Raw genomic sequence first — 13955 nt, 5'->3', positions numbered from 1 at the left:
CAGACTCCCTCCTGTTCACCGCCTGTCCTGCCCCCTGCTCCCCCTCCCCCATCCCCACCATCTGCTCTCCAGAAAGCAGATCAAATTTTCAGGCTAAGGTACTCTGGCGCCAAAGACTCAGCCCCTCCATGCTTCCCCCTGCCCCCCACCAACTCCGAAATCCAACACCACGACCCAAATGGACTGCAGCCACATAAAACCACAAAGTAAAGTTTATAAAGCTTTATTAAACATTTCAAACAGCTGTGCAACGAACACACCAAATAAAAGCTCTAGAATAGCAGTCCAAACGTTTCACAAGTATGGCCTCACAGTCCCATTCCCTAGATGGACTGCCTCCAGTTCTGTTCTCTGCCTGGCCCATCTCTCTTTCCCCTTAGGCAAGAGAGAGATGGATGGATCAGAATGAAAGGACAGGCATGCTGATCTCCAGTAGGCAGGGGCCAGGAGAAAGTCTCGTTTGCCAACACTTGTTACTGAAGCGCAGAAAAAGCAGCAAGTGACAGTCACAAAGTCTTCCTGGGTATTCTTCATAATGTACAGTCTATATGCGCAGGAACGAAGAAGCTCCTGGCAGGAGGATGATGGCCACTGCTCCCCTCTGTCTTGTCTGAACCACCTCGGAGTCCAGTGTGCTGGTCACTCTGCAATCCCCATGCTAAATAAAAACTGTAGCGGCACCTACCATATATAGCTAGCTATTGCTAAACCTCAAAATCAGAACACGTTCGATAAAGCTTCTTTAAAAGGAATATACACATGTATTTGTACACACACACGCACAGGGCACACCAAAAAATATCCAAACATCTATCAAGGGGATCATGGCTGTTATGAAACACACAGGTACTCTTCCACTCACTCAGCTGGGGACTGCTAGAACTACGTGAACACACCATACTTCAATGCTGCAGAGCATGCACGGGAGACACAATGAGGCCCCCTCCTTGGGACAGTTGAGAAAGGCAGGAGGAAGGGCAAAGGAAGTGAGGCTGGGCGGGAAAGCACGAGCCCAGACACCCAGGTGAAAGAGCAACATCTATCTGTTGCTTTCTTTCTTAAAAATGAAGTGGAGAAAATACTGAAGATTTGTGGACAACTAACAGTCAAGACATGTTTCTGTCTAGCCTGCTGAACAAGGAAAGAAGGATGAAAAAGCGAGGCTCTCGGGCGTCAGCAATCTCTTCAAATTCGAGATAAGTGCAAAAATGAGCCCTGTCTTAGACAGGTACTCCCCAAAAAAGGAAAAGGGTAGAAGAGAAATAAAGGGAAACCAGAAGAGGGACTGAGGAGTCAGTAACATTCTGGGAAGGAAGGAGACCCTGACAAGGAGGGGTCACAGAGGTGACAATGAGACTGGCATTTTATCTGCCCCAGGTCACATTGGGGCGGCTGACCAGGATGGACCCAGACTCCTCGCAGTAATGAGGCGAGGGGGGTGGTCATGCGGCCAGCCAGGACCTAGATGGGGACAGAACACACACAACCACAAGACCACCCACGACTATAGGACTTTACAATAAAAGCACCGGTCAGTGCCATTATTCACATTATAAGGATAAAACATCACAGGCCAAAAAGGCGCCGTCAGGAATGTGACACCCGCGAGGCTGCGGGATTTGAAACTCCAATGCTTTATGACCTATGTCAATGCCTCCCCTCCCGTCTTCTGCTTCCTTGGAAAGCTAACAGGGCAGGCCGTTAGGTGCCCACAACGCCAGGATCATGCGCCGATTCTGGAAGCGGGGAATCGGAGCAGTGGTACAGGAAACAGTTTCCCCAGCAGCTATAGCAGATAAGGAACAAGGCTGCCAGGAAAACCAAGGCACAAATTGTGCAAGGCTTCCGTTCCAGGAGGAAGCTGAGCAGGTAGAAGCCCATGAACATGGAGTGGCTGAACCACAGGGCGGGGTTGAGGGGCTTGGGGATGAGGAGGACGGGCAGCAGCCACTGGAGGCAATACATGATCTCTGCCGGGCAGGGCCTTCACCAAGGCTGCCGGGCACCGCTGCAGGAACCGACCTAATGGGAGCCAGCGGGCGCAGGCGGCTGCCCTCCGCTTTCTTCAACCCTCACTCTCCAGGAGCTGAGCCGCTGTGCTCTCTGGCTGTCAGCCCGGGATCACCAAGGCAGCAGGGATCCTGAAGAGAAAAGTCAACACAACAGACAAACAGACAAAGAACAGACAGACAGACAAAAAAAAAAAAAAAAAAAAAAAAAAAAAAAAAAAAAAAAAAACAGGAACAGAATGTATACTTATTTGGGAAAATGGATCATGGTTAACAACAGCAAATGTGAAATGCCCTTTCCTCCCTGCCCACCCGTGAAAGTTCTACTCCTCTCCAAGTCACTAATTCGGGAAGCTTCCTGGGATGTCTCCCCGGGGCTTCTCCTGGGGGATCGGGGAGAGGGCTCTTTGGCACGGTTTCACACAGTGGACTGGCTTTGCCTGGGCCCTGCCCAGCAGAGATCATGTATCGCCTCCTGGGGCTGCAGCCCGTCCTCAAGGGGCCCAGACCTCACAATACCGCCCAGTGGTTGCCAAAGGACGACCAAGGGCTCCCTGCTGTGCCCCCACATGGTAAGGACAGGGTTGTGTATCTAGCATCTCTCACAGCCATAGGTGCTCAGGCACTGAGTGCAGAGTTAAAGCTGTTAGCGGGGCACTGCCGGCCACCAGACCACAGGCAAAGGATCCTGAGGCAGCTACGGCCTTGAAATATTTTAAGATGGCAGCCTAGGCTAAGCTTGCCTTTTTCAAATAGCCCGGCGTCACTTTGCCAGAATCTGCCAACTTCTCCGAAAGTCAATGTAGAAAAAAAGTCACTATGCTACTTTGTCCAAACTGAAGTCGCTTGGATCATTACAACTCCATCTGCTGCTGGCACTACATAGAACCTGACCTCTGGGAGCTTTTAATGAAAATTAATTTTCTATCCACATAGGGGCAAATGCCAATTGGCCTCTGGGCCAGGCAGCTTGCTGGAAAGAGGTGCTTTCGGCTGGCCACCGGTGCGCGGGGACCACACTCACAAACCGCATTCCGGTCTTCCCGCCCGCAAAATCCGCGCTGTGCGAGGGACCCACAAGACTGGCGGTCTGAAAGGGACCCGCCTCACTTGGAAACGGGGCTGCGGTAGCCACAACCCTCCGGTAGCGGTAGCTTAACCCCGTTCGGTGATCCAGCCGCCCAGCGCAACGGGTACAAAGAACCCCACTGGCTAAGGCCGACCTACCAGGGCTTGGGGGAGGGGAGCGGAAGACAGAGGTCGAAACGACCTGTCCAGCAGAAAACTATCCCCGAGCATATTCCAATCACTTCTCCGTAGAGCTCATTCCTTCCGCGCATACGAAGGGCGCCAATCCTTTCTGTATCCCTCCCACAGATACCGGGTGACTACTGCTTTTGCGCCCAAAGCGCAGTGCCCTGGTTCAGCTCCCTACGGTAGCGACCTCCACCGCAGATTCTCATCTCCTCGCTACCGTAAGAGAGATGTAAAGAATCAGACGGGTTACGCGCTCAGGGACCCCCATGAAGCAGAGGACCTAGGCTTAAAACTCATTCAGTATTAGGAAAAGAGCGCCGAGCACGGGCCTATTATGCCAAAGCTTCTGAAAGGGGCACTACGTTTTTTGCTCTATGGGGCAAATGACCCCTCCCTAATTTCGGTTTTCCATCCATCCCCAAGGTAAGCTCTGGAGTGGCACCCGAGACTGAGCTCAAATTTGCAGGCCAGGGACTGGGGAGAAGGGCGCCACACTAAGAGACCTGCACCCCCATCCTCGCCCTGTACTCTACCCAGAGTCGTGGTACCCCTCCATTTTAAAGCAAAATCCAAAAGCAAGCACGGCGGAATCTTCTGGAAGGGGGCTAAGATGGAACTCAGGAGGCGGGGGTCGGTATGGAAAGAGCAGATGGATTATTTTTTTCCTCTCCTGGCGAATGAGGAGCGCCCCCAGCCACCCCTCCTCATAAACACCCCCCAAGGCGCGCATGCGCACTTAGGTGGCGGGCGGGTACTTAAGGCGCGGCCACCGCGGCTGCGGCAGTGCGCCCAACAGCGGACTCCGAGACCAGCGGATCTCGGCAAACCCTCTCTCTCGACCACCCACCTACCACTCTTGGAACCATGGCGGCAGTGGCGGCAGCCTCAGCTGAACTGCTCATCATCGGCTGGTACATCTTCCGCGTGCTGCTGCAGGTAAGTCTGCCGGGGTTTCGGGTGGGAGAGGGTTCCCAACTCGCGCCCCTAGAACCCGCAAGACCGCGTTGCGATTGCCGCTTCCCGGACCCGTCCTATTCCGATTGCCGCGATCCCTGCCTGCCCAAGTGCCGCTGCCGGCACCGCGCGCCCCCTGCCCATTCCCTGGGCCGTCCTCCTCGCGCTGACCCTCCCTAGTGCGCCCGCGCCTGTCCGGGAACAAAGACTCGGGGCGCGGCGGGCGACCGCTGCGGACGATCACCCAGGCATTTAGCGACCTACGCGGTAAGAAAAACCCGCTACACCCGGACTCGACCCCAGGAGGGAGGCGGGGCACTACTGTGTTGCAAGACTTTACAGCTCGCAGAGTGAAAATTTTCCACCTTAAAAAATTGCGCATTGCGGAGAAATTTTATTTAAAAAAACATATAGCGCTTGCGGGGGTGGAACAAAAAATAAGTTAGAAAAAGGCACTTCTCAAAAAAATAAAAATTACTTCGCAAAAAAAAACCCCCTACAACGAATAAAAGTAGTTCACAGGAAAACAGAAAAACGCGCATTGCAGGAAAAATAAATCGGAGAAAAGCACTTGGCAGAAAAAAATGCATTAGATTAAAAACGCACTGCAGAAAAAAATTAGACAAGGGAGCTAACGGAAAAAAATGAATCGGGCAAAAAGGCTTTAAAGAAAAAAATCAGAGGAAAAAGCCCCTCGAGAGAAAAATAGAAGGGGAAAAAAAGCGCTTCCAAAAAAGGACAATTGCTTTACGAAAAAAAAAAAAATCAAAAAGAGGCAAAAGCGCTTTGTGTAAAAAGAGATAAATCAGAAGAAAGCGCTTTGCCCATAAAATCATTTACCCTAAAAGCTCCCTTTGCAGGAAGAATTCCCTGCTAAGGGAATCCTTTGCCAAAGGAATCGCATATTTCCTTCAAGGTGTTCCTGGAATGCTGCATTTACTGGGTAGGATTCGCTTTTCGAAATCCTCCAGGGACACAGCCCATTGCGAGAAGTGAGGTATACCTAAGTTGTGGGTCCAATCAGCTTGCCGCCATGCAGCTCTCAGCACAGTTGGAAAAGCTCCAGCTGCCCTGACTCGTGGACAAGCTGCGCCCGCGCCCGCCTCTCCAGCCTACGCTGGATGGGCGGGCGGGGCAGGGGGTGGGGCGGGGGTGGGCACGGCAGCACTACAGACATGCTGTGGGTGCTCTCCACTAAGGGTGGGTCTTGGGTTTCTCGCCACAGGTGTTCAGGTACTCCCTGCAGAAGCTGGCGTACACGGTGTCGCGGACCGGGCGGCAGGTGTTGGGGGAGCGCAGGCAGCGAGCCCCCAACTGAGGCCCCAGCTCCCAGCCCTGGGCGGCCGTATCATCAGGTGCTCCTGTGCATCTCGGCCAGCACGGGAGCCAGTGCCGCACAGGAATGTGGGGTCCCCTGTGTTCCCTCGCCAGAGGAGCACTTGGCAAGGTCAGTGAGGGGCCAGTAGACCCCCGGAGAAGCAGTACCGACAATGACGAAGATACCAGATCCCTTCCCAACCCCTTTGCACCGGTCCCACTAAGGGGCAGGGTCGAGAGAGGAGGGGGGATAGGGGGAGCAGACCTCTGAGATCTGGGCATAGGCACCGCATTCTGATTTGGACAAAGTCGGGACAGCACCATCCCAAGCCCCGAAGCCAGGGCCATGCCAGCAGGCCCCACCATGGAAATCAAAACACCATACCAGCCAGCAGAATGGACATTCTGACATCGCCAGCCGAAGCCCTGAATCTTGGTGCAGCACCAACCGCGTGCCTGTGTGGCGGGACTGGAGGGCACAGTTGAGGAAGGAGGGTGGTTAAGAAATACAGTGGGGCCCTCTCGCTGTCCCTTGCCCAGGGCACTTGCATTCCAGCCTTGCTGCATTTGCTCCCTCGATTCCCCTTTCCTCCTCACTGCCTCCCAAGCTCACCCTACTCCAAAATAATGTGTCACTTGATTTGGAACTATTCAAGCAGTAAAAGTAAATGAATCTCACCTTTACTAAAACACTTTCTCTGAACCCCCCTTGCCCCTCACTGATCTTGCTTTTCCCTGGTCTCACGCAGTTGTGGTCAATATTGTGGTAACCGCTAATTGTACTGATTGTTTAAGTGTGCATTAGTTGTGTCTCCCCAGCTAGATTGTAAGCTCCTGGAGGACAGGGACCACCTCTACAAAAAATAAAAAAAGTACCTCCCCTGTCTCGCACAGTGTCCCAGGACCCTGCGGTGCAGTGGAGGCGCACCAAAACTTTGTCTCTTGTGATTTCTTTAGCGGCATCAACATACACTTCTAAGACTCAGCTGATGTGCCCATTGTGGAATAGGCACACTGCTTGGGGGAGGGAGGAAAAGGAGGGCCATCAAAATTGCAATAAGCTGGGCCCCTCACACAGGCAACCCCATCTCAATGCTGTCCTGTGACAAAGGACCATTTCCCCCTCTCCCCAAAGAGAAAGGCTGACATCTTCACTTGTGGTCCTGGAATAAGGGACCACTTCCCCCTCCCCAAAGGGATAGGTGCTTTACTTGTGGTCTTAGGATAAGGGGCCAAAGCAGGTAATCACTTTGGGAAAGATGAGAGGAGGGGAAAAAGGTGGGAGTAGCCCTCCAAAGAGGTACTAGGGACCAAGGGGGTGATTTCAGAACACAAAGCCTTACTTCAGGTCTCCATCCAGGAGCCCCAAGGAAATGAGTACTGGGCAGGGTGGACAGTGGCTTAGACAATGAGTATGGGATAAGAGGTGCAGCGTGGTGCCTTCTCCACCCAGCTTAATGCTGCAGGCCCCATATCCACCAGGACCACTACAAAGACAATCTGCCTGGCCTTGCTACTCTGCAGGGTCTCCTGGCCCCACCTCACCCCAGAAACCTCTCTCCCCAATACTGGGTTTCTGCTTTTCCCAGCACCAGCCTCCTTATTCTTAGGGATGCTTACCAGGTCCCTGGCCCTGGGCTCTCCCCTGCCATCACGTCAGGGTGGGCAGTGCTCGGCCTCGGACTTGTCTTCCTCTCCCACTCCCCAGTGAGTCAGGGCTCTTTCTACACGGGGTCAGCTGACTGTCTCACCAAATGGCCCTGCCGCCTGTTCAGCCTTGTCTCTGGCTTTATGTGTCCCTGTCACTACACACCTGTTGCTGGGTCAACACGAACGGAGGGAGTTGGAGGGCCATAAATCTCTCTTCTTCGAATCCCTTAGTCACAGCTGTCACAAATACTTCTGGAGCACAAACTACCTTGCCCTCTTAAGCCTGATCATGTTTCCCTCCCCAAAGCAAGCCCTTATGTTTCTTAGCCCAATCACCAGCACCTCTAAAGGCATCTAAAACTTCATTAGGTATCAGAGAATTATAGGGGTGGGGAGGTGCAGATCCCAGTTCTGGTCTTGGCTTTGCCATCAATCAGCCTAGGGAACCTGGACATGTCACCTTATACCCTTCATCTTCAGTTTCCCTCTCGAAGAGGGCCTCTGAGATGCCAGTGAACCCTAACATGCTAGAAACTGCTGTCGCAGTGGCAATCAGGACTCATCAGGACTCGGAGAGGATGCGCAATCTGAGACTTCATCTTTCTTAGGCTGGGTGCCTATAGCTGCTACCATAGCCTGAAGGTGAGGCAGGTCTCCTCTCGCCCCAGTGTGACTCATCAGCAGGCAATGCCCACACCTCCTCCCTTCTGAACCCCGTATCTTGGCAGGCCTCAAAACTGGGAGTTTCTGTGGTTTTCCACACGAATCCCACAGAATCATGAACATACCGACATGTGTTCTCCATGAAGGCTGACCCTCCCTTCAGAGCTTTTGAGGGGTATGCCCATAGCCCCACTGCCCCTGATGCTCTAACCTCAGCCCAAGTGACCAGGTAGCAGATCTCAGGGAGGTGGGCCAAAGGAGCATGGTAAGAGCTGGCTGCTCTGGACACAGCACCTCCTGTGCCCCCACTTAGAAGACAAGATGCTGCTGGTAGCCCCAGAGCTTTCCATATCATCTTGGCAAAGCCCTTTTCCTCCATCCATCCATCAGCAGGGCTGTGAGTGTGGCAAGGTGAGATGACAGATTTCCAGGCAAGGGCTGCCCTGGTGGCCTGCACCTGCATGTGTGGGCTTCAATGTGCAATGTCCACTCCCCATTTGCATCCTCCACCCACAACACCTCATGTTCTGGCAGCAAACTTAACCCAACAGAGAAGACAGTGCATTCACTTTCCATCCAGTGCAATGCCATGCAATGCCTAGATGGTCCAAACACACCTTGTTTATAAAATTTTTTCCACAAACTATACCATTAAACATTTTATTCTGATAGAGAGCAATGCGAAGAATTGAAAATGACTAGTGTTTTACTGCACAGTCCTTAGTCACAGTGCTGAATGTCCCCTTTGCCTAAACCATCATTGCTCCCAGAAGACTTTGCCCCCACAAGGCCAAGGACAGAGCAGATCTGTTGGGAAGGAATTGGGAATGGCTCTGTGGGACTCCATCAACAGGTGAGAGACCCTTGAGACTAATGCTCCAGAATGTTAGTTTCTTAGCCTAACCAGCTGAAGTTAAGTCCAGAGGTGTTTAGGTACCATAACTTTTAGGGATGCAGGGTGCCATGTGACACTGTTACCTTTATCTGTGGAATATTTGAATTGTTACTGAAGGAAGGGATGTCTGCTGCCAGGGAAGGGCAGGGGCAAGTTCCTTGAGCTTGGGCAACAGATTACTGTTGGATCGGGGAGCAGGTTTGCTGTGAGCCATTTACTAGATATCTATTTTGAAATGTGTATCTCCTCAGGAGCCAACACCCCAAAGGGAGATTCTGAATTTGCAGTTAACTTCCCCCCCCGCCCCCACCCCCCAGAGATTTAAACGTGTGCACTCACGCACATACACAAAACACTAGTCAAACAACAATCTCTTTTCCCCCGTTGACCTCTGACTTCCTCTATATGCCCCAGAGACATGTTGTCACCATCTTCCCTGGGAGTGATCCTGTTTATCCTCCCCTCCGCGACTTGCCCTCCCACAGGGCCCATGCCCCAGCAGGATCCAGATTCCTGAGCATTTCCAGAGCAGGAAGTCAAGAGAGGCAGGCAACGCGTGGTTCTTGGTATATCGCACAGGGACAGGCTTGAAATGGAATGCATGTGTTTCAAAGATAGGAGAACAACAACAAAAAAAGACAGCCTAACCCAGATTCCTCTTTGAAACAACATATTACAGATTAAAGGTTAAACTGTTTTTGGCAGCAACTCTAACAAGACTAATTTCAGATATGGAATTGACCTGGTCACTGGAAACCGACCAGGCTTCCCGTGATCAAATCTTTTAACAGATTTGCTTGACATTAATTAGTCTGATTTAAAACAAACAAGCAAACAAGATCTAACACTTGGCATTAGCACTTAAGCTGGAACTTTTTTTGGGTCCCAGCTTTGGTGTTGCCGTCCAGAAGGCTGACGGGATGACTGGACCATGTCAGGCAGGGCAGAGAAGCCGTCCCCAACACACCAGTTCCCTGAAAGGGATAGACGATCCAAACCTATAAACAGAAAGGCTGTTTTTTTCCGAGGACAGACCCCAGTCTCCCAACATTTAGCGCTGAAATGGGACACAGAGGCCTGTAAGGAAACTAAAGGAGATTTGGAAAGGGGAAGGAAAAAACAACTGTCCCCCATCCCCCATGCTTCCTTTCCAGGCCATTAGTGCGCCAGGCATTCCGTTCCTTCAGCTGCCCTTGAGGGCCACTCCCCACGTCTATAGAAGGAAAGGGAAGGGATGTCCACCCTTGATGTAAAGTTGGAGGGAGTAAGAAGCGCCCGCGACTCGTAGCAGAGCGTCAGCCTATCACCCCAGACACCGAAGCGGAGCCTCAGGAGACCCTCTCTCCCCTCACCCCTACGCTCCCCCCCCCCCAAAAAAAAACAACTAAAGGAACGCAACTACACTGATGGGGACAGAGTGACAGGCCTCTCACAAGCTGGGCACCCTGCCGTGGAACCCGGGGCCGCACAGATGGTGGGCGCGCTCCCCAGCCCCGTGTCCCCGGCTCTGCCTGTCTCATCCTGCAAGGGCGCTGACCTTGGACAAGGCCAGAGCCAGCACCCAGGAGTACTAGGACCCACCCCCGGGCTGGGAAGGGACCCCTAAGGCCCAGGCTAGGTCCAATCACGGCAATCACCTGAAGGCGGACAGGGGCGCCCTGCCTTCCCGGGGTATGCGGAAGGAAAACCCCAGTGACGGGGACCCGGCGACGCCTAAGGTGACCCAAAAGAGATAATATGGCGGCGCGGCCGCACGGAGGGCCTCTCATCCCGCCCCAAGCAGGTTGACGCCACGGTACCTGCAAGCCCTGCCATGGCGCCGCCGCCACTGTCGCCGTCTGCCGCAGCCTGCCTCCACCTCAGCTCGCCACCGACGCCGCAGGAAGCCGGGGAGACGCCCCCTTAGTCTTCTAGTCGAGCCGGCCGAGGACCCATCCTGGGATCGGGCTGCCTACCGCAGACGCCTGATCACACGGCCCGAAGAGGGGGGCTCACCTTCGCCCCATTTCCCGTAAATATCCGCCACAGACCACCTTTAAGGACTTTGTACGCAATTTTACAAAACTCTGGGAGCGCCGAGGTCCTCAAGCCCGAATAATTTTTATCAGGCGCAGTGTGGACAGCCCCAAAGCGCGGCCGGGTCCCCTCATGCATATGCAGCAGATTGTGATCTTTACTCCGTGAGCGCCGGGCGGGCCGGGTTGTGTTCCTGTTGGTGAACCCGCGTCGTTCTTGCCCGCGTGGATGGTCCGTGGACTCGAGGAAAACCTTCTCGTGGCTCAAAGTCCACTCCTTCCCTAGCTTCTCATCATGCAGCCAAGGCTCAGGATCTGAAAGGTCCGGGCTCAGAACTTGGGACTGCCTTGGGTCAGGCCCCGACTCCCCCACTTGCCCGGTACCTTGGGCCAGCGAGCCCCTCGCCCACCCCGACCCGGCTTCTGATGAAATGCCCACCTTAGGGCTTTTATGAGGCTTGAATGAGTCCGTGTAGTCATGTATTAGCTAATTAAGCATATTCCTTGGGCGCTTACTGTACCCAACCGCAGTGCTAAGGGCAGGTAGAGTGGGTGACCTGGGTCTGTTCCTGACCTCAAGGCGCTGCCAGTCTAATGGCGGGTAGGCGGGGAGACAGTCGTATAATCACTGTATATCAGTGACTTTAATCAATACATAATTACACATCATGGGAAGTGCTGTGAGAAGAAGTAGAGAGTGTTAGGAGAAATTAATGGAGTCCTAAGGTAGGGAGAGGGTGGAACCTCCTTGGGAAGATGGCATTTAGGTTGAGAAACCAAGGACGATTAGGGCAAGAGTGAGAGGGGAAATGTTCTAGGCAGAAAGAACATTTGTTCCAGATGTAGAGCTGGGAAGGGGCAGAGGTAGGGTGAGGTGAGCACGGCAGAAAACAGGTCAGCTACATAGTGAATTTGGCTTTTCTCTTGAGAGTCAGGGGAAGCCATTTTCATCAGGAAAAGGATAGCAAATTTGGATTTCTGAAAGGCCACCCAGGCCGCGTGGCTTGGAAAGCACTCAGGAGTGGGTGTAGGCAGACCAGTTAGGAGGTGGTTGCAGCTTTCCAGACAAAAGCTTATGCTGACTCAGACAGGGTGGTGGCTTGGGGAGGTGAAGGGTGGAAGATTGGACGTGGGTAGATGTGGAGGCATTGGCAATAACTCCTCGCTAGGTTTTAGCCTTGAGTAAATGAAAGGGTAAAAGAGTCCTTGGCCAAGACAAGAAAGCCTGAAAGAGGAACAGACTGAGGGGGAAGATCAAGTTCGGCTTTGAGAAGTTGTTTGAAATGTCTAGGCAACATGCAGGCAGAGAGGGTGAGTAGGCAGGTTTATGTGACACAGGAGCTGCGAACGGAGGCTGGGGCAGGAGATACATATTTGGGGGCCATCAACACAAAGGTCATGGTGCTGGGTGAGAACGCAAGTGAAAGAAGGTGGAGAGAAAAGTGGGCAGAAGAGGAGGATCCAGGAAAGGAGACTGAGAAGCAGTGGCCAGTGGGGTAGAAAGAGGACCAAGAGAATGTGGGTCCTAGAGAGGAGGTTTCAGGAAGGAGGGAGTGCTCAGTGGGGCTGATGCTCTAGAGAACAGAAATGGAGCCGTTGGGGTTTGGGAATAAAGAAGGTTGGTGGACTGTATCTTTTATGTTGCAAGTTAAACACACAACTACATCAATTGGATTAAAAAAATAAGTAGCCTGCCACTCAGTGTCTAGGCAGTGTCATCAAGGACCGAGGTTCATTTTATCTTCTGTCCTTGTGCTGGTTTCATGCTCATGGCCACAAGATGGCTATCCAGTTCCTGGGGTCACATCCTAAGCAAGGAGATGTCCATTTCTCCTCCAGCTGAGACTCAAAACAGGCCTGAATGTGGCCTCCCACCATCCTGCTGCTTACAGGCTAAAGGATCAATGCATTCATGGCAGCCACACCCAGTATCCAACACTGAATGACAAGAGGAGTCTTGTAGTGAAAGCTTTTGTTTAGAAAAAGAGAGCCAGCTTTGCAGATGCCACTGGGATCCCCATACTGTCAGCCATGGACAACCCCACCTTGTTCTTCGACATCACTGTCGATGACAAGCCCTTAGGCCCCTTTCCTTCAAGCTGTTTGCAGACAAGATTCCAAAGACAGCAGAAAACTTTCATGCTCTGAGCACTGGAGAGAAAGGATTTGGTTATAAGGTTTCCTGCTTTCACAGAATTATTCCAGGGTTTATATGTCAGGGTGGTGACTTCACATGCCATAATGGCACTGCTGGCAAGTCCATCTGTGGGGAGAAATCTGATGATGAGAACTTCATCCTAAAGCATACAGGTCCTAGCATCTTGTCCATGGTAAATGCTGGATCCAACACAAACGGTTCCCAGTTTGTCATCCGTACTGCCAAGACTGAGTGGCAAGGTGAAAGAAGGCATGAAGATTGTGGAGGCCATGGAGCTCTTTGGGTCCAGGAATGGCAAGACCAGCAAGAAGATCACCATTGCTGACTGTAGACAACTCCAATAAGTTTGACTTGTGTTTTATCTTCACCACCAGACCATTCCTTCTGTAGCTCAGGAGAGCACACTTCCACCCTATTTGCTTGCAGTATCCTAGAATCTTTGTGCTCTCGCTGCAGTTGCCTTTGGGTTTCATGTTTTCCTTGTTCCCTTCCATGCCTAGGTGGATTGCAGAGTTTATGATTATGAAATAAAAACTAACAAAAAAAGAAAAAGAGAGCTGAATGTTGAGAGGCTATGGAGCAACAAATTCTTGCAGTGCTGATGGCAGAGGAAATTGGTACAGCCACTTTGGAAATTTGATAGTATCTACAAAATCTAAACATACACCTATGCTGTGATCTAGAATTTCCACTCCTAGGTATATACCCGAGAGAAATGAGTGCCTATGTCTACATGGAGGCTTGTGCAAGAATGTTCGTAGAAGACTTTTTCATAGCTCAAATTGGAAATAGTTCAATGTCCATCACCAGAGAATGGATAAATTGTGGCATGTTCATGCAATGGAATACTGTGTTTTACATATAAAAGAACAAACTACTGTTACATGTAATAGTACCAATTAATCTCACATACAGTATGTGGACTAAAAGAAGCCAGATACAGAACAGTACATACCATATGAATCCATTCATATAAAGCTCAAGTAATCTATAGGGTTAGAAATCAAAATGGTGGTTACCTGGGTCAGGTCAGGAGT

The 13955-nt window shown here is 51.9% G+C and overlaps 2 protein-coding genes and 1 pseudogene across 4 annotated transcripts; 2 read left to right on the top strand and 1 right to left on the bottom strand.

The window, feature by feature from the left end:
* Nucleotides 1–207: 207 nt before the first annotated feature.
* BLCAP (BLCAP apoptosis inducing factor) lies at nt 208–10683 on the bottom strand. Its single transcript, XM_003253554.4, has 2 exons — nt 10545–10683; nt 208–2141 (listed from the first exon to the last, which is right to left on the bottom strand). Exon 2 carries the CDS (start codon nt 1963–1965, stop codon nt 1702–1704), a length of 264 nt encoding a protein of 87 aa, XP_003253602.1. The 5' UTR covers nt 1966–2141; nt 10545–10683; the 3' UTR covers nt 208–1701.
* Nucleotides 2188–6470, top strand: NNAT (neuronatin). Of its 3 annotated transcripts, none has more exons than XM_003253553.4 (3): nt 2188–4202; nt 5137–5217; nt 5446–6470. In XM_003253553.4, the coding sequence occupies exons 1-3, from the start codon at nt 4131–4133 to the stop codon at nt 5536–5538; spliced, it is 246 nt and encodes an 81-aa protein (XP_003253601.1). In that variant the 5' UTR covers nt 2188–4130; the 3' UTR covers nt 5539–6470. The 3 variants fall into 3 exon arrangements, with proteins under 3 accessions (XP_003253601.1, XP_012367392.1, XP_004090156.1); XM_012511938.2 differs by having other exon boundaries at nt 2191–4202; nt 5137–5212; XM_004090108.3 differs by lacking the exon at nt 5137–5217 and having other exon boundaries at nt 2196–4202.
* Nucleotides 10684–12791: 2108 nt separating the features above from the next.
* LOC115837994 lies at nt 12792–13586 on the top strand (annotated as a pseudogene).
* Nucleotides 13587–13955: the final 369 nt, after the last annotated feature.

This window comes from Nomascus leucogenys, chromosome 13, assembly GCF_006542625.1.
Source record: "Nomascus leucogenys isolate Asia chromosome 13, Asia_NLE_v1, whole genome shotgun sequence".
In the NCBI taxonomy this organism is placed as follows: domain Eukaryota; kingdom Metazoa; phylum Chordata; class Mammalia; order Primates; family Hylobatidae; genus Nomascus; species Nomascus leucogenys.
This window is presented reverse-complemented; position numbering and strand designations above follow the sequence as displayed.